The sequence below is a fragment of the Ciconia boyciana genome, chromosome 3, assembly GCF_034638445.1.
Source record: "Ciconia boyciana chromosome 3, ASM3463844v1, whole genome shotgun sequence".
Taxonomy (NCBI): Eukaryota; Metazoa; Chordata; class Aves; order Ciconiiformes; family Ciconiidae; genus Ciconia; species Ciconia boyciana.
Window position 1 is genome coordinate 93,573,509 of NC_132936.1, and position 26,096 is coordinate 93,599,604.

The 26,096-nt window shown below is 53.4% G+C and overlaps 1 protein-coding gene across 8 annotated transcripts; it reads left to right on the plus strand.

Moving 5' to 3' along the window:
• Nucleotides 1-809: 809 nt before the first annotated feature.
• Nucleotides 810-24,062, plus strand: VEGFA (vascular endothelial growth factor A). Of its 8 annotated transcripts, XM_072856655.1 has the most exons (9): nucleotides 811-1,897; nucleotides 7,929-7,980; nucleotides 13,171-13,367; nucleotides 15,149-15,225; nucleotides 15,629-15,661; nucleotides 15,825-15,971; nucleotides 18,427-18,498; nucleotides 19,642-19,773; nucleotides 22,059-24,062. In XM_072856655.1, exons 1-9 carry the CDS (start codon nucleotides 1,832-1,834, stop codon nucleotides 22,078-22,080), a joined length of 798 nt encoding a protein of 265 aa, XP_072712756.1. In that variant the 5' UTR covers nucleotides 811-1,831; the 3' UTR covers nucleotides 22,081-24,062. The 8 variants fall into 8 exon arrangements, with proteins under 8 accessions (XP_072712758.1, XP_072712756.1, XP_072712757.1 ...); XM_072856657.1 differs by lacking the exon at nucleotides 19,642-19,773 and having other exon boundaries at nucleotides 810-1,897; XM_072856656.1 differs by lacking the exon at nucleotides 18,427-18,498.
• The last annotated feature ends 2,034 nt before the right edge of the window (nucleotides 24,063-26,096 follow it).

Sequence of the window (26,096 nt, forward strand, 5' to 3'; positions counted from 1 at the left end):
TCCACTCCATCCGCCACCCAAGGTCCTTGGGAGGACGGTGGCAGGAGAGAGATTTATGTACGTTGACACATGCATATTGTTACTATATATCCCGTATGAGGAAATTTTGCGTGTGACACGGGCGAAGCAGCTCGGTTGGGGAATGCCTGCAGTAACCCCAGTGAGACAAAGCTGCCTTTTCGCCCTTCAAATACCTTCCCAGGAAGCAGGGTGGGGTTTGCCTGGCAAAATCTTCACCCCTTCAGTACGGCACCCTTCTGCACACTGGGGCACGGCTCAGCCCGTGCAGGCAAGCCCCCTGAGCCAAGGGTGTTGGCGCTGGATAAAGAGAAATAAAACCCAACTGAGGATGGCCCCAACCCGCCCCTTTAGCACATAGGTGCTGAGGAATCGCCGTATCTGAAAAGCGAAGGCCGTGGGGGGGACGGAAGATGACTGTGATCACAATTTGTCCCCCGCTGCCCCCTCCCCCCAAACGGCTCCGCTGGACTTTGGAGCAATTCCCACGGGCAAGGTGAATTTTGACCCGAACGCGCATCCATCGGCGGGGCAGAAAGGGTGGAGGGAGCGCGGCCCGGGGGGCGGCCGGGGAAGGCAGGGCGGGGAGGTCGGGGTGTACCGTGGGAGCGGCGGGGGCTGCGGTCCCGAGTGGGGCGGGCGGGGAGGGCGGCGGAGGGGGCGCGCACCCCTTTACCTCCGTGGCCTTTTCGCCCAGCGCAGAAAGGGATGGGAGGGGAGGAGGGAGGGGAATCGCCGGGGAGGGTGGGACTTCGCCGGAGCGTCTCTCCCCGCGGCCGCGCCGAGCAGTTGCAGAGCGCCGGCGAGCGGGCGGTGGGGCGGGCGCTGCGCGGGGAGCGGGCGCTGCGCGGAGCCGCCGCTGGAGTGCGGGGAGCGGGGCTGCCGCCGCGCCGGGGGCGAGGAGCGCACGCCGCGCCGGCGGGGGACAGCGCGCCGCGGGAGCAGCCCTCCCCGGGCACCGGGACCTGCTGTTGGCTTGCCGCCTTGCTTTATCCTCTCGTTTAATTTATTTTTCCCCCCACCTATACTTTGATCCGCTGGGATTTTTTTCCTCCCTTTCCTGCAGAGCCTCCCCCCGCCCCAGTTCCCTCCCTCTCTAGCCAGTTTGGATTTTTTCTGGTTGTTTTTTTTTTTTTTTTTTTTACATTACTATTCTGCTGTTTTTTTTTAAAGCGGTGGACAGAGAGAGGGAGAGAGAGAGACAGAGAGGGCAGGAGGAGAGCGCTCTGGTCGTCCCCTCCGCCACCACCACCCCGACTTGCGGAGAGGGGTCGGGCCGAGCGGCGGCGGGATCAGCCCCTTCCCCCCGGGGAGGCGACCCCGGCTCGGGGAGCCGCCGGAGGCAGCCGCCGCGAAGAGGGGGCGCAGGAAAAGAGATGCATTGAAACTTTCCGCGCAAACTTTGGCGTGAGTGCGCGAAACCGAGCGAGCGCGGCGCGGGTGCCTGCCTGCCCCGGCGCGGGGAGAGCGGCCGCGGACGGGCGCCGCTGTGGAGCTCGGACTGCCCGGCGGCGGGGGCCGGGCGGCGGCGGGGCGGCCGCGGAGCCTGCGCTCGGCCCGGCGGAGCGCCCACCGAAAGCAGCAGCGGGGGCCGGCGGAGAGCCGGGCTTATGGAGGGGTGAAAGCGGAGACCCCGAAGAGGAACCCCCCTTCCCCCGGAGCCCCTCGCAGCGCCCGGCCGGCGGCACCCCAGGAGGCGGCGGCGGCGGGCACGGAGGAGGCGCGGGCGAGAGCGCGGCGGGGCGGCGGCGGCGGGGCGGCGGCGGCGAGGCGGAGCGCGGCGGGCCCCGCTCCGCGGCGTGCGCCGGCAACCATGAACTTTCTGCTCACTTGGATTCACTGGGGGCTGGCGGCGCTGCTCTATCTGCAGAGCGCGGAGGTAAGCGGCGGGGACGGGGACGGCGGCGGGACGGGGGCTTTTGTGCCCCGCGTACGGGGGGGACGGGCGGCGGAGAAGACTTCCCCCCTCCTTCCTTTTTTTCGCGCCCCCCCTTGCCTCCCACCTGCTCGGTGCGGTGCCGCCGCGCTGCTGGCACCGGCTCCGGGTGGGCGCCTGCAGCGCACACACGTGTGTGTGTGTGCGTGCGTGCAGTGCTGCAGCGGGGGGGGGAGCGCTGCCCGGCGCTTCGCAGGCCCCCGGAGCAGCCGGCAGCGCCGTGCGGAGTGCCCGCGCACATGTGCGCGCATTGCACGCCCCCGGCGCGGGGCTCCCGGGGCGGCGGGGCCGTGGGGTCCCGGCGGGGCTGGGGCCGTGGCCGGGCCCGGGGCGCTGCGGCCGGCGGGGCGCGGCGTGGCGCGGGGCAGGGAGGCAGCGCGCTGGCTTCTTGCATCAGCCTCGCCTCCCGTCCTCGGGTCTCCTGACATTGCAAAAGGGTGTTTCGGCGGTATTTGTCTTGGGTCCCGGCTCGGGTTCCTGCCGCCGAGTGGAGTTCAAAATACCTAGCTGGAAAAAACAAATAGAGATCAAAGAGGACAAAATGGATCCTGAATGTCTTCCAGATTGATTTTTTTTTTCAAAATACATATCTCCTGCACCGAGATTACAAAACCGCGCATTTGTCTCTCCTCTTCCTCCTCAGTCACTTTTACTTTTGCCTCATTGTCATTCATGAGGGATTAGAAACCAACTCTTCCTCCTTTTCTTTTTTTTTCAAGAAAAAAGAGAGGCAGCTTTCTGTGCAAACCTGTCCTATAAATCTGTCTGTTTTCTAAAGAGTCAAGAGGGCTGTGTTGCCAAGAGATATTAAGGGGTTTAGACGGAGTGCCCACGTGAAAGTGCCTGTTCCCTGGGCGGGCATGGATTACGTTTTAAAGACTATAACAGGTTAGTTCTCTCCTGCCATTTCTCCTCGGCACTTGGAGAGAACGCGGGCCAGATCATCTCCCACAATCGTGAAAATCGCTTGCAAACTAATCAGTTATTCACACTGTTTGTTCAGCACCGATGCTGGAAGGTAACTCCCCAATTAGGAGCCATTTCAGCCTGTAACTGAAGTCATGCAGGCACTGCACGCTTTGTTTCTAGCCTGTTATATCTCTACTTTCTCCAGTGACAGCCGCACATTCGGCTGTGCTCGATGGGAACCGAGGCGCAGCTCTCGCTCGAGCGTGGCACAGAGCAGCTCCGTGCTGCCTGCCTGCCTGCCTGCCAGATTTGGCTCCTGGGACAATTCTTTCCGCTCTCCAAGAGTTTTTCCACCCTCATCTAAAACGGGGGCTTTCTTTGCCTCCAGCTCCTCAGTAAACTTCGTGGCGTCTGTTCCCCGGCTGTAGGTTAGACAGCTCTGTATCCGTGTCTAGTGATAATACCCTTTAACCCTCCCCTTGCTCCTTCTCCCCTCCCCTTCCTCTTCCCCAGAGGAGGAAACGGCGGATCAGGTAGAGTCCAGGTCTGTCTGTCCTCAGGAGTCGCGTAAAAGCCTCGTGCTGCCTTTTCTCCTAGGCAGGAGGATGGTGCCGATGAGAAAAGAAAGAGGATAACGGTGGGAAAAAAGTAGGGAGGAATTACGGGGTGTCAGTGGCGTTGGGGGGAAATGTTGCGGGGATAGATACGTGAGGGGTTGCGAGATGTTCAGATAGCTGGGTGACGCGGGCCATATAAGTGCTCAGGCAGATCGACGGTGAGGTCTGCCCTTCGGTTCTGTCCTTATTTGTCTGTTGATTGCCTGGGCACCACAGTGATGGGAACGTTAGAAATACCAGCAGATCTCACGTAGGCAGCTTGACGATGACTCTGGGCATGGCAGAAGGCATGACTCTTCACGCCGGGACTAGGGTTTTGTGCTTTGATGATAATATTTATCTGTACTGTTAATCTGACTGTCGTGCTGAATAAAACCTATCTAGCTAGCCAGGCGCATTGGAGAGCATTAAATAAAAGCCCTGGCAGAGGCTGAGTTGGGAAAGCGGGGTCCAGCGCGTGTCAGGCAGCTTTCCTGAAGGCGAAGGAGGAGGGACACAGGAATCACGGTGCTCCTCTAGTGAAGGCGGCAGGGGGATGCCTCCTTACTGAAGCAGTCGTTACAGTCGCTCCTGCAGCGAGGCCGGGACGGTGGGAAACCGTGTCATGGTCGGGGCTGGGTGGTGCTGATGCCACAGGTGTCTGCCTCCACTGGTGGCAATAGCCTTTCTGTGCAGGAGAGGGAGGAAAAGGTGGTCTTGCAGTGCCACCTTCTCAGCTGTTTGCCCGTGCTGAGCTGCGGTGCACAGTCCTCATGCCCCGTGGGGTCAGAGAGGTTGCGTTGGTGTTGTTCCCTTCCAGTCCCCCCTTCCTAGAGAACGGGGGATGGCAGGTCGTTCCCCATCTTCCTTTGTCTGAGGGTCTCGGTGGCAGCCTGGTGGCAGGTCACCCCTGATGAGGGTCTCGGAACTCTTCCCTTCCTGCCCTGAACTGTGGGGGGACCTAGATACACCAGCTGTATTGCCAATGGGAACAGGCAGCAATCAGACACTGAGGTAGGGAGAGCGAGCCTGTGACCAGACTGCTAATGATTGCACACCCACCAGGCTCCCTGCCTTTGGTGTGCCTCTGCGCCAGGCTACGATGAGGAGCCACCAGAACCTGCTTCCCCAGCCCACAGGCAGCTGGGACGCAGCGGGTCACCTTCCCCAGAGCCGCTGTGGGCCCGTGCTCCAAGGACAGTCTGGGAGGAGGAGCGCTCCTTTGGGAGCAGGGGAGGGGGAAGCCTGTGCTGACATCTCAGGGGGGCTTGCTGATTCCTGAGCAACCCCAAATCCGCTCTCCTGTCTGTCCTGCTCCGTGTCAGAGGTGCCTTGGCTGTGCTTGCGGGATTACTGACCTCTGTCTGCATGTACAATGGAGAAGGAGTGCAGTGAGTCCCGTCCCCCGTCCCCCCCGCTTAAGTAGAAACCGCTGAGAAGAATTTCTAGCGCCTAAGACGAAAAGTGCCTTAACTCCTGTCCCAGAGTCCCTCTCAAAGTGGATGGATTGTTTGTTCCAGTCCTAAACAGTTACAAAGCTCTTTTAATGAGGCTGCACAGATTAGGGGGAGGGGAAGGGAGAGAAAGAGTACTGGTGGTGGTGGTGAGCGGGGTGATGGTTGGAGAGGAATGGCTTGATTAACCTTTTCTCTCCCTTCAGAGAACAACTTGCTTCGGGCAGGGACTTGGGGGAGAAGGGGGACAGGGAAGGTGCAGACACCTGGGTGGTGTGAGGCGGGTTTATTTATTAGGGAGGGTTTTACTCCACCACGGGACGTGCATTTGCTGTGACCTGCACAGGGCACAGAAAGGAGCTTCCCCTTGGTCAGCCCCATTCCCAGGGTCATTTATCCCGCTCTCGAGCCCAAGGGTTGCTTCCACACCTCTGTGAAATGTTGAAAATCTGTTGGAAGGAAATTGTGTTACAGAGCTGTTGGGTAATGCCAAAAGCCAGCAGAGGAGAATGTGACCTTCAGGCTCCCACCGAAGGGCACGCTGGGCCTGCTTGTCCCTTGGAAGGCTTTTGGTTCCCCATTGCCCTGTCTGATATGTAGCAGCCTGGTTTAAAGTGAGGCAAAAGCCCCTGCCTCACCTGCTGTTCTAGTGGACGGGCTTTGAGGGCACTAGCCACAGGTGAAAGGCACTGCTGCAAGGGCAGAAAAGTTTCTTGGTATACTGAGCAGAGAGTATGTTACTGGTAGTTCTGGGAAACCTTTCAGGATTCTGCTGAGAGCTCCTCTGGGAGCGCTCAGAAGCTGTCTGCAGGCTTCCTACCGGTTGTGTTTCCTGTCCTCTGGGTGGGATCGCAACCCAGGTCTAGGTGAGTGCTGGGAGTGTGTTCTGGCTCCTGCTCCAGTACGTCAGGAGCAGGGCGAGGTGCTGGCCAGGCGCAGGTGAGCAGTGAAAGTGTGTGGCTTGCTTCTGCTTCCCATCACCTGTGCACCACGTGTGCTTGCATGTGAGGAGGTGGTGGGCTTGGCAGCCAGCCGGGCAGCCTCGCATAGAGAATGGGCAGAATGACCCTCAAGGTGTCTCCGAGCTAATTTTGCTCAGTGCGTCACGGTCATTCTGTGTGTGAACCAAAAATCCCTCTGCGAAAGGTCTTGGGGGCGTTGTGACTTGGATAAACTGACTTGGCTCGTGATCCTCTTCCTGTGCTACAACACAGATTGAGGCTTTTCTGCCCTTGATACGGTTTTCTTTTGACCCATAGATTGTCGGGTGCTGAGTGGCTTTGGAAGGCCACTGCAACCTCGCTGCCTCCATTTTGTTTGTGCTGTTGCAGTGACCTTCACACTTCAGGAATGAAACTATTTCTAGGAACCTGCTTTTTAAACTGTTGTCACGGCACTGAGGTTGGGCACACAGCCCTCTCCTCCCCAGAGAAGAAACAGATCCATGCATGGGGTGGCTCAGGTCTGGGCTGGTGAGTTATGCCCGGGTACAGAAAGACTTTGGTTGAAATGAGAAGCAAGGAGTTCGGTCAGGGGGACCTTAGACAAAGGGAACTGTGCACAGACACAAAGGAACGGCTGGGAGAGGGCCTTCTAGGGCTTCGCCGGCTCTCTTGCCCCCTCCTTTTAAAAGCTGACACTTTGGGCTGCTCGGATGGTGGTGCTGCCCTCTGCACGAGGCTGCCTAGAAGACCATAGGTGGCAGATGCCTGTTGTGAGCTTGAGGTGGACTTTGCCTGCTCGATTCAGTCCTGTGTGCAGCTATGAGATCAGAGGGCCTTTTTCTAAGCCTAAATGCAGCATACTGCTGACGACACAGTATTGTGTGTGTATGTATTGGCCACGCTCTTTTTGGGCCTCTGCTGAAAGGCAGCAGGTCAGGGGCGGATGGCGTCATGCAGGTGGCAACATACCTCGGAGAAGTGAAGAAAGCTGGGCATTTTTTGGTTTTGGTTCAGAACAGCAGGGGGAAACCTGACTTGGCTGGAAAGTTACGTCAGAGCTAAAACCCTCACGCAGAGCAGGAAGAGTGGAGTTTTTGTTTCACCTGGAATTAAAAGGACTTCCCTAGTAAAGCGGTGTAACGCTTCTCCATCCTGGTCTGGAGGTGGGTTACCTGTCGCCACTCCTGCCTGCGTCAGCGGTGTGGAAATGCCCCTGGTCCCAACAGGGCAGCAGGAGTGAATACAGCGCTTGGGGCCTTTTTGGTTTTTGTCCTGGGGAAGCAGCGGGGAGCGCAGGGATGGGAGCCGTGCTGCTGCTGGGACACGCAGGGGCTGGGGACTGGGCGCGCGTCGCCCTCCCTGCCAGAGGAGAGGAGGGAAACCCGGGCGGTTTGGCGGCATTCGTCGGCAAAGTGGTGCTGTCACAGTTAATCGCCCTGACACCCTGCCAGATACCTACACCTCGGTGGCCACCGACAGACGTCTGTGACATTGAGCGGGGAGCCATGCCCTTTCGCGCCTGGCTGCCCTTCTCCCTTCCCTGCCCTCCCTGCTCTCCTCCCGGGCCGGATTCACCTTTACGGGGGGGAAATGGAGGCCTGGGGGAGAAGAGCGGTGCCCGGGCCCGCCGGTCATGTCAGCGGTCCCCCCTGTTCTTCCCCCCTGCCCGGGCCCAGACTTGCTCTCTGGTTTTTGACCGTAATCACCGAAAAAGCGCATCCCGAGGGACGCGTTTCTCCCTTTGGGACCCCTCCCGGGCCCGCCGCGCTGGAGGCCCGGCCGCCTCCCTCCCTGCCGCCTGCCCCTTCCCTCGGCCCGGGGCCGTCCCGCCCGCTCCGCCCGTGTCCCTCTCGGCTCCCCAGGGGTCGGGGGGAACAAAAGGTCCCTCTGTGCCGCCAGGCCGGCTGGAGGGGAAGGGCTCTGCCTCGGGGGGCGCCCCCTCCCGCCGGGGCCTCCCTCCGCCTCCTGTCCGGCGGGGCGGCGGCGGCGGGCGGCGGGCCTGGGAGCCCTCCCGCGCCCCGGGACCGCGTAACGGCTCCGTGTTGTGACTGATTTTCTGTTATCTTTGCAGTTGTCGAAGGCTGCTCCTGCCCTGGGGGATGGGGAGCGGAAACCCAATGAAGGTAAGCGCTGGGCGGCTTCCCGGCGGGTGGGGGCGGCCGGGGCCTCCGGGGAAGGAGGCCCGAGCCCCGGGAGCCGCCGGCGGCCAACACCGCCACCTCCCGGGGAGCGGCGGCGGCGGGAGCGGGGGGCTGCCGGCGGGAGGCTCCGCCGCCATTAACCCCTTCGCGGCGGCGGCGCCGCCCCCCGCGTCCCCCTGGCGGGCCTGGGGCGGCCGCGGGGCCGGGGCGGCCGTGGGGCCGGACCGCGGGGCCGTGGTGGCCGCGGGGCCGGGCTCCAGGGCGGCCGCGGGGCCGGGGCGGGCGGCAGGGCCGGCCCAGCCCGCTGCTGGCTTCCCACAACTCTGAGGAAAACTGCGTGCGTGCGCTTGTGCACATACACACGCTCATTTATATATATATATATACACACACGTGCGCACGCACAAAGAGCTGAGCAGCGGCGAACAGTTCGCTAGGGATTCGCCACAGTGCCGTAGGAAGGGATTTGTCATCTTTGCCGCCTGCCTCTTCCCCGGCGGCGCTGGCGGTGCCCGGCTGGGTGGCCAGAGCTGATCCCCGAACAAAGGCTGAAGCAGCGCCCCGACTCTCCCCAGATGGCCAGGCAGCAGGTCTCCAGGGGAAGAGAAGGAAAAAAGGACAGCCCAGGATGATTTTCTGGAGTCGTGCCTCCTGACAATCATGGGTATCCCCCCAGTCAGGATATTGCTAAGCACTGTACAGAGCCAGGCTCGAAAAATACACCCTTTTACTGCGATTTGAGCTAGCAGGCTTAGAGGGTTCAGGGGAGGGCAGTGTGAGCTGATAGATTCTGCTTAATTCGTTGCTGGCGGTCCAGTATGGACAGGACCATTGCTTGGTGAGGAAATGTGGTGGTGCCTCTGCAGGCGTTGTCATTTTGTGTCTCTCCGGCTGCCCAAAGGCCAGGCTGTGGCAGTGTCCTCTGCCTCGTTGGTTTGTGTGAGTAAATGTAGACCCGAAGAGCAGTCAGCCCCCAGGTTAGTCAGAGATGCCTCCTGCAAGTGCCCTGACTGGTGGAGACCTGTGTGTTGTAGCAGGTTGGCTTTCTGCCTGCAGTCCTCAGTTCAGAAGTGGGGTAAAAGGGCTGTGGACTTTGGAGCCTTCAGGCTGAGGTGATCATCAGCTGCTTTAAGACCATCCTGACCGTGTTTTCCCCATACCTTCATAGTACAGCAGACCCCTCGCTGCATGGCAGGGTCTGACGAAGGCCTTGCAGGGTCCCCACGGGTTGTGACCTCCAGCGTTATTCCAGCTGGAGGTCAGCAGAGGGCTCTAGCAGTGTGGGCCCAGATTGGCTCTTTTTTTGTCGCACTCTATTTCAATTTCTGTAACTTTATTGGTGTGGCAGGCTGCATGTGCATTGCCAGAGGTTTGTAGCAGGCTGTCTTTGGGATAGGTGTCCATTTTGCATGGGCAAAATTTCTGATTTGTTGGCGGGCTGCTGCCTGTTGCGCTTGACCCTTGCTCCTGCTGAAGTCAACAGAAGAAGGTTCAGTGACTCCAGAGGGATCAAGATGGAGCCTGCTGTGAGGCTTATTTTGGTAACCAGTTCTCTGCTCTTGGTAGAAAAGAGCCAGTGTCCTCATCTATGCCATTTGTTGTGTCCGACTACCTTTCTGGGGAGGGGAAGAATCAAACAATTTAATTCCTGGTCACAAGAAGGCTGATGGGATCGTGGGAGAAGTTGGTCTGGCAACGTGAGCGGTGAGACTTTGGTGCTATTGCCTTGGTGCTATTTCTGGTTCTGCAATGCAGATATATCTGTGAGCTAAAAAATCAGGACTCTCAGCATTACCTTCCTGGCTCTACTTCTGTCCTGCTGTATGACCTTGGAGGTCCTCTCTCAGTACCTCAGTTTCTCGTCTGTGAAGAGGAGGTGATGATGTGCCTCTGTTCCACAAAGACAGTCCTGCAGTTCTTTCCACTGAAGCTCTTGGGGTCTTTAGGGTTGGGGTGAAAGGTGATTTTGTGTCTTTGGCCATTTTGTGCTTGCTCTGAGATGTCGATCTGTGACAGGTTTTTATTTGGGATGGACTTACTCTGGTTGGAGACTGTAATTTTAGCTTCAGCCCCTACCCTTTTGTGCTCAAGAGAGCGTTCCACATGTTTTGTGGCACGGGAAGTTGTAGAGGAGTCAGACAAACACTCTTTGTTTGTTCCACGAGAAAAGATTTTCTGGTATAAATAAAGGAAACCACCAGCACTTGTGGCTGCACTTTTATTTTTGAAAGAACAGTGTGTCTGTATTGCTGCTAAGTCGTTGACGGGGGGGGAGGCAAAATGATCATAGACTTGCTCCTTTTCTAGTCGAGCATGTTCCCACTCGACTGCTCCAAATTTGGACTTAATCCTGTCTGCTGTGGCTATGTCTGCCCTGAAGAGTTAATGTGGGCCCTGACTGGGTTTTAACCTTACTTCCCCCTCCATTCGCAAAGAAGAACCTCTGACTCAAATCTGGAGGTGTTTTGCAGGGCAGGGGTGTGGGTTAAACGCAGGATTAACTTTTAACGTGGGCTGAAGCCCAAATTGCAGGAAGGGAGCAGGCCAAGTGGTGTTAGTCCTTCAGTGACCTTCCTATGTTTCCCCATGAAAGACAGACCTTCTTCCGTCCCTGACACAACCAATGGAAAGGAAGCACAGACTGAATCAGCCCAGCAAAGTGTGGAATATGACTCCTGGTACATAGGAATAAGCGTAGGTACCATAGCAAGGGCAGGGCTTTGTGGTGAGGATGACTGTATCTCAGTCATGCGCTCCGGTTTGGGTGCTAACTGTGCAAATGGACTATGAGCATTGCACAGTCTCTGTGTGAATGCTCCGTGTCCAGCGAAATCAAGGCAACGCGCCTTTTGTAGCAGGATGTTCTGACTGGCAGCTGGAGAAAGGCTCCCCGTTTCGTTTTCAGAGGCTGATTCAGACTTTGGAAAATCATCATATGTTAAAGTAAAGGCAAAAACTCCCAGGTCTTTATGGGAAGGATTTGGTCCTGTCAGATCTCCCAGATCTCAAGTACTGTCATCAAGGCACAGCTATGAAAGTAAAAGCTCTGCAAAAGAAGTTGAATGTGCTGTTCTGTGGCCAATCTGTAGTCTGGATTCTCTGGTGTAATCCAGCTGCTTGCGCAGTGCAAACATTTAGAAAGTGTGGCAGACGTGAATCAGTTTCACTTCAGTTTTCTACTCTGTTTTGGTTTCTGCCTCTTTATGTCCCAGACTACTGCGGTGAGCAGCATTTGATCTGCACAGGTAACTGCTACTTTCCCTCCCTCTTTTCTTCCCTCCCGCCCCTTGACATAGGTCTGTAAGCATTTTTATCCAGAACTGTGCCTTTACTGCCAGAGTTCCCAGGTCCTTTCTGCTGGCACGGCGTGAATAATCAACAGTGCAGTTCGGTGGCTGTCGTTGTGCCTGCAGAACTTCCCACATATTAAATTGTTCAACTTCATGGAACATAGGTGGTGACTAAGGTCACTTCGAAGGGGAACGGGAAGAAGGAGGTAGTAGCTGCAGCCAAAATAGCGGAACAGACAGGAGGCATGCTGCAGTTAAGGGAGGAGGGAAGAGGAAGGGAAGAGGAACAGAAACACGCTGTCTTCTAGATGAGGAATACCAACGAGCAGTCCATGCCTGCCAGGCTACATTTCCCTTTCACAGGCCACTTTCTCTTTTAATAGCTGCTCACGCTCTCTGACACTTCAAACTCCCTGGATGGAAGCTCCTCCCCTCTTGTACCCGCTCTCAGCACTGTGGCACTGTCAGCTCTGCATGACCTAGAATTAACTTTCAACAATTAACTGCGGGCTGTGAGCTCCAAGCCCTGCAGCTTTTGCATTTTTGTGGCAAAGTAACCTTTATGCCAGTTTGTCACAAGTTCAGTGCACTTTAGAAACGCCTACTGGAGACCATTTTTTTCCATGATGCAAGCAGTTTGTGCTTATCACTTAGAGTTATCAACCTTGGTGCTGTAGGACTCTGCATATTGTACAGGTGGATCATTATAGTGCATAACAGCATGGGGCAGGTAGTATCTCTTTGTGCATACTCTTATCCTCTGCTCCATTTGAGACATCCTCCTTTGCCTGCTGCTGGTAGAGCTAGGAGGCCTGGACGGCTCCAGGTACTCACTGTTTGCAGAACTGTACTAGCAGCTGGGTTTTGTGCGTGTGCACTTATCTGTCCTATCTCTCATCTCTTTAAATCTCTCCAACCCTTGACCAAGCAGCAAAATGAAGCTCTGGCAAGAGGCTGGGAAACATTGAGAAACGCTTGTGAAATCAGTGCAGATCGCAAGCAGTTTGTGTTTGCTTCATTCAGAGGGGAGGCAGGGGATAATGGCAGATCCATCCTGTTCCCCCTCCCACGCTACCTCGTTGTGGTTCAGTAGCCGAGTATATGGTCTAGTTAATCCTGGGGGTGCTGTGGGCTGGCTGTGAATCTTTCAGTGGGTGGCTTGATTCCTTGGTCTGGGAAAGTGGTCAGTGTGGAGACACAGAGGCTGTGACTTGTACCAGGTGCTGTCGTGGTTCTGAGGTGGCCTGTTGAGGTGGGTGTTCTGCATGGGCAAAAGAGGTAGCTGATGGGAAGAGTGAAGATACGTGGATGCATGGTTCAGAACCCTCTGCTTGTTCTTGGAAGTGTCTCTGTGCCGAGGTTTGTAGAAAGGATGCTTCTGGCTTATCCCCTTGCCTTCTGAAACCCTCTGGGTCATCCACTGGCTGTTTTGAAAGGGAGTAAAAGGCAAACCGGTGAAGGGCCTTAATCCAGAGTGCAGATCATCTGCAGCAGCCTCGGGTGCTTTTTGGCTGAGCTAATATGCGTAGTGGCAGCATATCTGAGAGTATGGGGGATAGTGGGAAAGGGGTTTGGGAAGGAGGCACCTGTGGGACACATCATGGTGCCAGGGAGGCAAATAGTGAGGCTCTCTTGACTATCTTGCCTCTGTCTTGAAGCAGCGGTAGGAAGAGATTGTCTTTCTCTTCCCCACTTAATTTGTGTGTGTGTGTGTGTGTGTGTGTGTGTGTAGGGCAGAGACAAAGGACTTAGGCCTGCAAGACTGTTAGTGAAGAGCATAGGGTAGATGTGTTGCAACTGTCTGGCTCGTTTTAAGGGGTGAAGCACTAGACATTCTTGAGCTAAGTTTGCATTAACTTATTCCCTCCATTCCTCCTTTTAGTTATCAAATTCCTGGAAGTCTACGAGCGCAGCTTCTGCAGGACAATTGAGACCCTGGTGGACATTTTCCAGGAGTACCCTGATGAGGTGGAGTACATATTCAAGCCATCCTGTGTGCCTCTGATGAGATGTGCAGGTTGCTGCGGCGATGAGGGCCTAGAATGTGTCCCTGTGGATGTGTACAACGTCACGATGGAGGTGAGGGCGCAGCTTGCAAGCTGGCATGCGTGGGTGGAGGAAGCAGGTCAACTATTGCAGTGACTCCAAGTCCAGCTCCCAGCTAATTCAGAGGAAGGGCAGCCTACCACAGGGAACAGGAGATTGTCGGATCAGGAGGGCTCACATCTCTCCTGACCCTTGTGCCCAGCATTACACCATGCAGGGTTAAAAGATGAGTTGCCCATCTCTATTCAAGGCTAAGAGGAAAATCTGTTTTTTGGCTCTGACCTCACAAGTGCCCAAATACAGTAGCCAGGAGCGTGCAAAGGAGCATTTCTGCAAAGGAACACTTCATGCTTAGAGAGCGCAAAGGAGCATTTCTGATGCTGTTATCTCTGAGGCTCCAAAGAAGATACTCCTTGGGCCCTTGCTCTACCTTAACTCTGCGTTTGGTCCACACAGCTGTTGCTCTGAAGGCAGTTGAGTAGTGCAAAAGGGGAAAGCCTGTCAGTACTCTCTCCCCGAGGGCATGTGAGGTCAGCCTTTACCAACAGAGCAGGGGATTTGGGTCATTAGCTACATTGGCACAGCAGGGGTGGAAAGGGGCTCTAAGAAACACACTGCTTCAGTGTCAAGTGGAAAAGCCTTTCTGCCTCTGGGCGTCCTCCTCCTTTGTTTGGAGGCTGCTGAATTCATTCCTTGGAAGAGACAGAGATGGCCGTGATAGCAAAGGCTGGGCACTTGGGGAAGATGCAAACCCTGCTTTAGAGAGCTTTGTCACTGTCCTTATCTGCCAGCCTGGATCCCAGCTTGTGTCCACAATGGTGCTGGTACCCATTACCCTTATCCCATAGCTCCCTCACCTACTTTTGTCCCTCAGCCTCTTGAATGGCCACTGTAAATATTGCCATCACTTTTTGATATGGATGAGAGACATGCAGGACTGTGATTACCAGCAAGCTCTTTTTACTTGTCATTTGAGCTGTGTTTGAACTCTGGCAGAGAATCTGTCTGTGCCCTTCCATGGTTCTCCATACTGCTTTTCCACAGCCTGGGCCAGAGCCTACTAGCGTGGTGTAGCTAGGGATGGTTTTGTTCCTACCATTCCTTGCTGAATTACTGTTTTTGGCTGGTATGCCCACATGCCTGTAAAGGGTCAGAGGGACTTGAACAGATCTCTGGTGCAAATGTTAGAGCTAGTGGTCCAGCCAGGTTCCGGGTTGAGAGACTGACAATACGTGCATAGTTTCCAATATAACTTCCCTGGAGGCACATGGGGCTGGGGGCTGGGCAATGTCTGGCTCTGCAGGGCTGTTCTAAGTGCAGATCACCAGGTTTACTTTGTGTGTCGAGTCACTGAGAAAGTGAGATGTCAGCTGGGAAGAAGTGGTGGCTCAGGGAAAAGGAGCTGGATATGGAGCTTTTGCTGTGGGCCTTTGCGTTAGACTGAAGCATGCCTCTACATGAGAGCAGGCTGGATGCTCCGTTATGCCTCTCTAGCATTAACCAGGGATGGCTCAGTGAGAACCTTGCCATGGTGTTACGCCCTATCCCATGCCTGTCTCCAAGGCAGTCCACCAGTGCTGGCACCTTGCATGCATGAGCAAACAGAGCTTTGGCACGAGCCTGGTGTTGCTGCTTGCTTGTGATCAAAGGCCTTCCCTGACTGGGAGAATGGGGCCTCAAAGCCAGCTCAAACTCTGCCATGCTCTTCCCAGGAGCACCTGGGGTGCAAATGCTTTGCCACGCAGCGGGCTGATTTGGAGCTGTGAGTATAAATAGTGAATGGGCAGTGACCCTCTCTGTTTCTTTCATTCCAGATCATGAGAATTAAACCCCATCAGAGTCAGCACATAGCGCACATGAGCTTCTTACAGCACAGTAAATGTGACTGCAGGTGAGAATGGAGCAGCACTGGTTCTTCTTGCAATAAACTTATTCTGAGCCTTTCCTTTTTTCTGCCATTGGGTTGGGACTGTTGTCCAGAGGCTTCTGCAGTCTCCTCAGTTGGTTTGCTGAGCCTGGGAAAAGAAGTCCTTTGCTGGCGAGGCTCCCTCATCTCTAGATATCACAGGTGGACAATGCTAGCCTGCACCCTGGGGTCTTTTGGCACTGGCTGCCAGCGAGGTGCAACAGGAGAGCAAACACTTTGAGAAGGACCACTTACCCTGTGCCATAGGCATCCTGCAATGCCAGCTGTACATGTCCTTCCCTGGACTTGGTGGGAACTGGGGATAATACTGGAAGCGTACATGGTAAGCTCCCTTTTAATGAGGCCTTTGTTCTCTCTTCCCCCACAGACCAAAGAAAGATGTCAAAAACAAACAAGAAAAGTAAGTGACAAGCCTTTCCTCCTTTCTCTTTTGGTGGTTGGTTGGCGTTTCCTCTCCCCACTGCCCCTTGCCCTTTTCTTTAGTTGGAGATACTCACTTTGAGAAGGTGTTTTTGGAAATGGCATATGGTAGTGCATGGGGCGACACTCTGAATCCGTTCCAGGTGGGCACAGAAACCCAGATCTGACGGTCCTTCCTTCATACCCCAGACCTGGAGCTTGTATGACCCATGGCCATGGCAGTCATTCCTAGTGCTTTATCCTGAGTCAGGGAAGTCCCGTCGTGTGTGTCCTACCAGAATGGATTCAAGGTGCAGCCCCGATTCTCCCTTCCCTCTTCCTGGGGTGTTTCTGGTTACTGCAAATCGCTGCCTTCCTTTATTATTAATTTTTTTCTTGCTGCTTGAGTGAGTACTTGCTGGCTTCTTTCACAGCAGCTTGGGTAGGAACTCTGCTGGCTACAAGGAGAGGTGCCAATAGAGGCCTGGTGGAGGCAGGACTGATGCCATGCAGGATGTGATGCTGGTTTTGGTTGGGTGGGGGCCCAGGAGGGTGTAAAGGGAGGTGGATGTCCTGACTGGGTCTTGGTGGAGGCTTTCTTGAGAGTTTTTTTCAATCTGATGGATTTGCTCTGGTGACCTGAAGGAGCTTAAGGAACAACCTTCCCTTTCCCTCCTCCCTAAAGTAAAAAGGTTGTGGAAGGTAGAGAAATAAGCTCTCGTCCTGCAGTAGTCGCAGGGACGATCACAAAATGTGGAACAACATCGAAAAGAAAGAGTGACCTCTCTGGGCGAGAGGCTCAGCTGGACTGCGCATGGCTGGGATAGTGACTCTGCCATTTAGAGGTGCGGAGTTGGAGAGGAAGGGGGTGAATACTGGGAGATGAGGCTGAAACAGAGACAGAGAGAGCAAGTGGGAGAGTGAGAGAACTTCTTTCACCCCTCTCTTGGTGGTTGTATATTTCTACCTGCCTTCCAGCCTCTCCTTCTCCCCCTGGAAATCTGCTCCTGGCTGCATCGGGCTGTGTGCAGCCAACACTCCTCTCTGTGCAGGGCCGTGTCGGGGACGGTCGGTTTGTGTGGCTCTGTGGTTTGAAGGTGTGTGAGATTTGGGTCTGTGTGAACTCTGGTGAGGATGGGGTGTGGGTGAAGCAGCCAGCCCGGACTGTGTTGCATTCCCTTTCCTCTTCTAACAGCACCTTGCCTGCTCTTTGCTGGTTCTGCACTCCCGGGGGAAGGAAGGGAAGGGATGGGAGAGATCGGTGTGCTTTGATTTGTGCTGGATTGAAAATCCTGTTATATTGGTGCCCCTTTCCTCCCTTCAGGTCGATTTTCCTCCCCTCACTGCCTCCCTGTGACTCCTGACATGTAGGGCAGAGGCTGGGAGCGAGCTGATGCTCTGACACTCGTTCCAGTGAGACGACTTGAACAGGGCCTAAGAGACACCTATGGTGCTTTCCCTTCTGTCCCTCCATGCCCCCTTGACAGCTCCCTCCTGAGGTGGGCTGCACCAGGGAACGAGGGAGCCTTTGCTGAACTGCCACAGTGTTGGGGCTCACTTGCCTCACAAGCCCTGGTGCTTTGCCTAGGGCCTTCTCCTTGCATGTCTCTCCCTTAGTCCCGTGCTAACGTGGCTCAAGGAGCAGCGCAGGCTCCAGCCTCCCTCCCTCCCTGTGCTCTCACTGGCCTGTAGGGATACATGGTTAGTGTCCAGGCCTGCACGTCCTAGCCCCTTCCTGTCCCAGCTCCTGCCCAAGAGTCAGGAGCAACTGGTGAATTTTTCAGAAGAGAGTCAGTGCCTTGGCTCCATCCACTTGTCTGTCTGGCAGATCCATGTGGAAGGCGAGGGGAGGGAGGGAAAGGAGGGAAGATCTGACAGCTTCTTGCTGGTTATCTCCTGGGTATCATAACTAGGTCAGGCCTCCCTCTTTCCCCTTTGGTACTCAGGATGGAGGCTGCCAGACGGGATGTTAGCAGACATCCAGTGAGGTCTCCTGGAGTCCTCCAAACCACAGGCAGGAGGTGGAGTGGGTGAGCAGAGCCTTGGAGCTAGATAGCTCTCTCCCACACAGCACTGCTGCGTAGACCAGGTCTCTCCCCTTGTCTGCGGGGTGCTGAGGCCAGGCCCCCTTTGCTCCTATCCCAAGGCAGGATTACCGCCAGCCCTGCAGCAGAGCTGTTTGAGCTCGGTTGGCCCCTCCTAGGCCCAGTGCCGAGCAGCGCATCAGGTCAGAGCAGTTTCCTTTTCCCTCGGGAGAGCCCCTCTGCTCAGGTTGCCTCTTGCCAGTCAGCGTGCGCCCGCGCTTGTCGCCTGGAATGGTTGTCTGCACTCACTGCGGTTGCGTGATGCTTTCAGGAAACTTTCTGTTCCTTCCCCCTCACCCCTTGTCCCTTTCCCACTGCCCCTCTCTGGAGGGGGCAGGTGCCCCTCTGAGGCTGCAGCAGATCTGCCTCTGCTGGCAGCAGCCCTGCTGGAGGTGGTCTCTGCTGAGTCCCCTGGCATTGCCTTGGCTGTGGGCAGGCTGGTTGCAGTGCTGGCAGGAGCGCAGGAAGGCCGGTGAATGTGTGTGCGAGGTGGAGATCTGTGCTTCGGCCCCGGGACTTGCCTTCCAGTCCTGCCTCATGTGCTTCCCTCCTCCCAGCAAGGCACATGGCTGTATTTTTTTTTCTCTTCTTCCTTGCATTTTCTTCCGTTTTTTTTTCTCTCTCTCCCTTTCTTTCCTCCTCTCTCTCTCTCTCTCTCTGTTTTTTTTTGTTTTTCTTCCAGAAAATCAAAGCGAGGAAAGGGGAAGGGTCAAAAGAGAAAGCGCAAGAAAGGCCGGTACAAACCACCCAGCTTGTACGTTTGTGTCCTCTGCTTGTAGACTCTCTTCCCTCCCTCTCCCCAAACCAATCCGCCTGCTTGCTGCTCACTCAACTCTCACCCCCCACCCCCAGTCACTGGTGGGCTGCAGACCCTGCAGGGGCAGCACTGGTGGTGGCACCGTGCTGGCACTGAGGGTATCTCAGGGAAGGTGGCTTTAGCTTGCTTGGCTCTCTCTAATCATCAGTGGCGACCATTTTCCCAAGGCACAAGAGCACGGGTGGGTGGGCGAGTGCCCTGCACCTCTTTTCCATGCCTTCCGGTTGCAACTCTGTCGTCTGCTTTCCCCCACTCGTCTTGTGCCCTTGCTGCTACAACGACTGGCGACAGGCAGGCTGGCATCTGCCGTGCATGTGTGCGTGTGTGCGTGCGTGCGCGCGTGTGTGTGTGTGTCTGGTGGAGTCACAGGCGGAGAGGAGAGGTGGGATGGTGGGAAGCTGGAGAGGGGGTGCTGGGGAACTGGGGGGGCTCTCTCTCTTTTTTCCTCTCTCTGCTGGATTTGGTGGCTTCTCTCTCCCTGTCTCTCTCTCTGTCTCTTTTGCTCTGCCTGTCTCATGGTGGTTCACAGAATTCTGCATTGTAAATTCATGGCCCCTCTGTAGGAGACTCCTAGGCGGCAAGGTTGGGATGGGGCTTACAGAAAGGAGGGCAGTGCAGGCTGCAGGGGTAAGCATGTGATGCTGGACCCCCACTGCTTTCCAGGGGAGGAGAGACCCTGTGTATTTAACTTATTTAGCTGCTGGCCTCTTTCTACTCGAATAGGCCCCTTCAGAGAACTCCTGTCATTGATACATCAGTAGCTGGTTGGGACCTCTCACGTTCCCATCCTTACTTTCCCCTTCTTCCTCCCTCTGGCCTGTGCCAATGGATCCAATGCAGCATTTGTGAATACTGTGCAGAGAGCCTGTTTTCTTTCTCTTTACGCTAATGCAAGGGGGTGCTGTCCTGGAACTGCCGGGGTGCTGCTGGAAAATCCATCAGCCCGTGACGCTCCAGTGGGCAGCATGGGGGCTGCGGGAGGGGGCAAGGGGATTGCTTTGATGTTTAGGGTGTTGCATGTGTATTTTCTTTCTGCTGAAGCGCTGTAGCTTAGACATCTTTCCTTTTGCCTTTTTGCAGTCACTGTGAGCCTTGCTCAGAGAGGAGAAAGCACTTGTTTGTACAAGATCCCCAGACCTGTAAATGTTCCTGCAAATTCACAGACTCACGTTGCAAGTCGAGGCAGCTTGAGTTAAACGAGCGCACTTGCAGGTTTGTGTCCTGAAGGATGAAAGATAAACACACAAAGAGAAAGAGAGAGAAAGAGAAAGAGGGGGGAGCTTGCTTCCTGCTGACTTCTGGCACCAGTGCTATATGATTACTTCTTTTCTCTGTCCTATGTGGGCCAGAGGGCAGAGGGGCTAACTGAGATGAGGACAGAGTTTCCCTGTGTCAGAGGGCGGCTGTGCGTTTCAGATGTGCTGTCAGGACTTGGACGGGGACGGCTCCCAGAGACAGGGCATTTGTATCTATGGTACCCTTTCCCATAAAACAAGATAGCGGAGTTCATGTTGCTGAGGTAGCCAGGGGGAGGGTCTGTCGCCCTCTGTATATTATCTGTATGCAACTCTGAGCTTACTGTTGGACAAAGACAAATCCTTAGCTGACTAGGATTTGACCACCCCTGTCTTCCAAGCCCTTTTTATGCGGCTTGTGACACTCTGCTGTGTGCAGAGTGAGGAAAGCCAGGCCAGGAGCCTCCCTCAAGGCTGTCCCTGCATTCTCCTTTGCCTCTTTGCTCTTAAAAGCCAGGGAGAGCCCCCTGTCCTCTTGCACTGTGCTCACAGTTCCCTGTCCATGTCTTGGCCAGAGTTGTGGTTTGAGGGGCTGCACTCAGGGCTGTGACGTGGGATACAGCAGGATTAAGTCTGTCTGTAGGTGAAGGCAGGCAGAGGTCTGTATTTCAGGCGTGAGGTGGGAGACGCAAAGACACTAACTGTGTGGTTAGTGTTTGTTCAGAGATTCATGCTGTGCATGTGTCATCCGAGCGCTCTCTGTCACGCACCATCTGTGGCATAGACGTGTAGAAACTGATTCCTGGTTCTCACCTGAGCGCTTTGGTGAACTCAGTGGGGTCTCTTGACTTGCACCAGCTGCGTGTGGGATCATCCTACCTATCCAGAGAGAGACATAGAAATGGGGTTGCTAATGAGCCTTTGACTATGACCCTGAACTCAGGCCCCTTTCACAGAGATCTAGGAGATTGCTTCTGTCAAGACAGTATTGCAGTGGCAGTGCCTGGATGGGAGAGAATAAGGGAGAGAGATCCAGGGTCCTCTGTGGCTACATCCTGAAAGAGGACACATCCTTTTGCCTCCGTTTGCCTGCCTGGAATTGGCTACGTGACTGAGGCTGCTACAAGTAGCAAGTGCTTCCTTTAGGTGTGAAAATGCTTTGTGCCCAAACCAGAGAGGTATTGGCACTGCCAGTGTGGTGGAAACTGCTCTGTATACAGAGGAATTTTCTGGGGTGCTGTAATTTCAGTGGGAAAGTAATTGATGGAGAGGCCAGAACAGAGCAGCTTCTGGAGTTAAACATCTTCCAGCGAGCACAACCTGAAGCATGAGATCAGACCTAACTTTGGCCTTTTCCCTCTGCTCCTGTTCCCTAACCCCAGAATAACTGGAAATTACCCTACAGAGTTTGAAGAGTGACAAATAGTCACAAATACAAAGAAAAAACAAACAATACCCCAAAGAAGTCATGATGGTAGAAGGGGTTTACTAGTTTCTCTTACTAGTCCCTCTCTGTGGTAGGATAATTGGCGCTAAGGGACATTTCCAGAGCTGGTGTGTTGGCCAGAAAGATGGGGAGGAGTCATAGGAGTGGGTAGCTTACCTGTTTCCAGATAAAAAGCTGGTTAAGCTACAGTTCTTCATGCTCTTTCTTGTAGAATTAGAATTGGGTCCTACAGGGGAGGGTAAATTCTCATTTCTCCTGCTGCTTCTTCAGGCTGCTGCTGCTGTTCTCTGGTGCTAACCCCTGCTCATGGCAGCTAGTGGAATGAGAGGCACTTTCTTCTCACCTTCTTGCCTGCATGAAGCCTTGTCTGCACTGCTTCCAACCCAAACAGCAGGCTAGGTGGAGAGCTGAGGGAGTGTCTTTCTGCATGCATTGCTTAGCTTTGTTTTTCTGTGTGTTTGCGTGTATCTATGTGCGCATGGTGTGAGAGGGTGCAAACAAGACACTCAGCTCATCTGTGAGGAAGCCTCTGATTCTGCTCCTAAATTTACCCCTGTGCCAGTATCCCCCCCGCCCCATCTAGGTGGGCCTGGGGGAATAGAATTCATTGACCCATTCGTGGGTCGAGATTCTCAGCTGTTTTGCCCCATCTGCACAGCACTTCACCCCACCAGTGACGTCATGCCATGTCTTAACACCATGTGCTCTTAAACACATTAGCCACCTCCCTTCCTTCCCTTCCCTGTCCTACTTGTACGCCCATCACAAACATTAACCCCTCCTCTCTTTTTTTCCTTCCCTCTCATCTCTGACAGATGTGAAAAACCGAGACGGTGAGCAGCGGAAAAGAAGGGGGAACGGCCCTGTTTCTGGAGCCTGATTTCTCGCCTGGACAGAAAAAAACAAAACACTAATCCAAATGAACCCTAAAAATGAAGGATCGGTAGAGCACAGCACTTTCAGTACGGACGATGGACTCCGGAAGGAACATTCCCCAAGGCACCCGCCGCACAGAATTCACCTTTGGGTTTTGAACTGTTTTACTTTATTTTTCTTTTCATGCTGCTAAATAACAGAGCCAGGAAGACTATAGGGGTGTATTTGATGGGTTTTTCCATGCATACATATATATGTGTGTATACATGCATATACATATATATATATGTATATATATTTTTACCACATCTATATATACATATATGTATATCTTAACCACACACACACACACATATATATAAAATATATATATATACTGATTATTTTTTTTAACATTGCTAATGTTATTGGTGTCTTCACTGGATAATACCCGACTGCTGTGGACACAAGCGGGCTACTTGGGGCATAAGAAACAAGCTAAGACTGGACTTGAGTAGAAGCGCTGGGTGTAAACTTCTTAACTCTAACTGACTTGTGCGGCCTCCGCTGTTTCTCTGTAGAGTGTGCTGTACCACAAACCACCTTCTCCTTGCCTGGGACAGGGAGGAGAAGTGACGGAGAGGATGGGCAGGGAGTTCCAAAGAGCGGCATCCTAGGGTGCAATGGGTCAAAGGCCAAGGAAATGGCCATCTGCGTGATCAAGGATTCCTCCTCCCCTCTCTTCCCCCAACCTTCGCCCTTACTCGTCTCATAACCTGCCTGCCTTGCTGGGACATGGGATGTCAGTGTACATTTTGCGTTGACTTTATTCGCTATAGAAACTTTGCCAGAGAGACACGCTGGCTTCTCTTAAGGATGGTGGGCAGCTGATGCGCACTAACTTTCCATTCAAGGAAGTATCACAGGAGTCTAGATTTCCCGCCCTTGGTGGCTGCAAAAGGACACAAGGCCTACAGTGTGCTGAAGCAAGAATGGGGACCGGTGCATAGCCACACAGTTGTTCAGCACTGTCTGCTTTCTTCATGCACAGAGCTGCCACTCAAGAGCATCCAAGATGCTTATGGAACATTTCTGGAAAGGGATATTAATCAAAAGTATATACACAGTAGGGGGGTGTGTGTGTGTATGTGAATGTGTGCATTTGTGTCTGTGTGTATGTATGTTTGTGTTTTTCTCTCTTTTTTATATATATATATTTATTTTTATACATATATATATATAAAAAAATAATATATATGTATGCCAAGATTGAAGGGGGGAAAAAGAAAGCAACTTTTGCTGCCTTCAGTTTGCATGCCCAGTGTGAATGACCCTTAAGAACGTCAAGATTTTTTTTTTCATGACGTACTGTAAATATCAGGCCCCTTTTCCACATCTTGGGCTGGGGAATCAAATGTGAAGGCAGCCGGAATCCCTAAGCCGTGTCTGAGAATCTTGGCTATGTGCGTATCTGCAATATACGCTGTGGTGTATGTGAAACCCACCTTACACACGCGCGCACACACACACACCCCTGAAAGCGTGTCTGTACATCTATGTGGATATATATAATCTAGTTCTGTGATTAAAATTATTATTAATAATAATAATAATCAAAAAGGTACTCGGTCTGTGTCAGCATGCTGCCAAACATCATCTGCAATTGAATTTTCAACGCCTGATAATGTACAACACGGAAAGCTTCCAAAAAGACAAGACAGTCTAAAAACAGACTCACAACAAGCGACTACTAACCACTAGGAACTCCCCATCCGACTGATGGCTTTCAGAAGGAGAAAAAACACACGGGTGGGTGCTTGCATCTGCAATGTATAATACTCATGCTGCATCATGCGCAAGACAGAGGCTTCCGATGGGGGGGGAGGGAAGAGAAAGTGTTTTATATACTTATTTAATATCCCTTTTTAAATTAGAAATTAAACAGATAATTTAATTAAAGAGTAGGGATTTTTCAGTATTCTTTGTTAATATTTAATTTCAACTATTTATAAGCCGTACCTCCTTTTTTTTTTTTTTTTTTTTTTTTTATTTGTACTGGTTGTGTATAAATTTAACCTTCCTGTTGTCCCGTCCCATCTCTCCCCAATTGTTGGCAGAGTCAGTAGCATGTTATGGGCAGTTATTTAATTAATTTCTCTAACACCTACCCCTACACATTCCTATTGAGACAAGGGTTAGATATACATCTACATACTATATATATATTTGGCTATGTGTTTGTATATATATATATATGTTTATGTATATGTGTGATTCGGATTAAATAGACGCTACGATTTTTTTATATATGTAAAAAGAAGAAACAGGAAAAATAGAAAATTCTACATCTTGAATCTCTCTCCTTTTTAATTTTAATATTTGTTATCATTTTATTTATTGGTGCTACTGTTTATCTGTAATAATTGCGGGGAAAAAAGATATTAACACTACATATTGTGTCTAGTGAATTTTTTCAAGATATTCCTTAGTACATATTTATTTTTAAACAAAGAAATTACAGATATATCTTAAAAACCGACGACGACGACGAGAAACAAACTTTTTTTTGTATTAAAGAATTTAATTCTGACCTTGATTTCCTTTGCCTTCTCCTTCTGCCTTGCATCCTGGTTTTCTTCCATTGTGTAACAGAGCCTCCAGCATTGCCTCTGGAGGCTGCAGGGCACCAGCAACCTGCCAGTCAGCCTCTTGGATTTGGGCCCAGAGCCTCCAAAAGCACCTAGGTACCTAAAGCCTGTTGAAATGAACGGGAGGTAGGCACCAAAATACTTGTGTGGAGCTCTGCCCGAGTTCCCCGCTCGGTGAGAAGAGGGTGGTCTGATGGGCAGGAACGAGGGGGCAGGACTCCAGGGCTCCTTCCCAGCCTCTGATGCCAAGGAGCATGGTGATGATGGTCCTAACCCTGCCTGTGTCTTGTCAAGAGGCAAGGCCCATGTGCTGGGCCCTGTACAGGCACGAGTAGATGCGATCCTGGTGGAGCTTACAATCCAAGATGAAAGTAATGCTCTGCGCCTGCCCTTCACTGGTAATGGACTTGGTGTTTGCAGTTGGAGCAGCGTGTGTGTAACCAGCTGCCAGTGATGGCTCAGCAAGACCTCATCATCCTGCTCGACGTTGAACACAGAACTGTTCAGCTCTGACTGTGAGGGATCGCTTCGTGAGGGATCTTGATACCGTTCCACCTTTTGTGATGTGCTTTGGGGTCTTTGGGAGTAAAAGCTCTTTGGAAGCGCTGTCCTTTCCTCATCAGCCATGAGGTGAGTGTATCACGTGTCAGTCATCTGGCCACGCTGGAAAGGAGCATACAGGATGTTCCTGGATGCCTGGGAGGCGACTCACCTGGGTCAATACAGACCACTGAGTTCATGGCTGCCTTGGTCCTGCTCTGGTGAAGGTAAAGGATCTGGCTTTTATTTAGGGCGGACTTAGGCAGCTTAACAAGTGGATCTGGAGTCACAGCCTCTGCAGAGGGCAGAGTGGAGGACAGAGGACGAGTACTTGAGCAGGCTCTGGTTCGTCTTGGTCAGTAACATCTTCTGGAGTGCAGCGGTGAGGTGAGAAGGTGAGTGGGGCCGTGCATGGATGCTGCTGCGTGAGGAACCCAAGGAGTTGCTTCCCTTGTGTATTCACCACTGGCTTTTGGTTTGTGAGGATCTATGGGCTGTTTCACAGGCGGCTGTGCAAGGTAACAAAGACAGCAAGCCTATCCTCGGTAGACCTGCATTGTCTCTACGTGAGCTGGGAACTGTTTACAACTCAGCAAATTGAAAAGATTCAAACCAGCAGGTCAGTGTTGCTCCCCTGCGCTGAGCTGGATGTTAAATCTTGCATGAGGGAACCCAGGTCTCCTGGATGGATGAGGCAGCGGGTCCCTACTGTCAGTTGCAACACGTCAAACCCTACCTGCTGATGGCAAGCTGGGTTGGCTGCTCCTGGCGCCTGGTGGAGAAGAACGTGCTGCACCTCTCTCTTTTCCT

What these genes read in the sequence shown, in the direction of transcription:
- VEGFA (XM_072856655.1), top strand. Translation starts at nt 1,832, where the DNA reads ATGAACTTTCTGCTCACTTGGATTCACTGGGGGCTGGCGGCGCTGCTC. An exon ending in GGAGCGGAAACCCAATGAAG is followed by an intron (nt 7,981 to 13,170) that starts GTAAGCGCTGGG and finishes TCCTCCTTTTAG; the next exon opens with TTATCAAATTCCTGGAAGTC. An exon ending in CGGTACAAACCACCCAGCTT is followed by an intron (nt 18,499 to 19,641) that starts GTACGTTTGTGT and finishes GCCTTTTTGCAG; the next exon opens with TCACTGTGAGCCTTGCTCAG.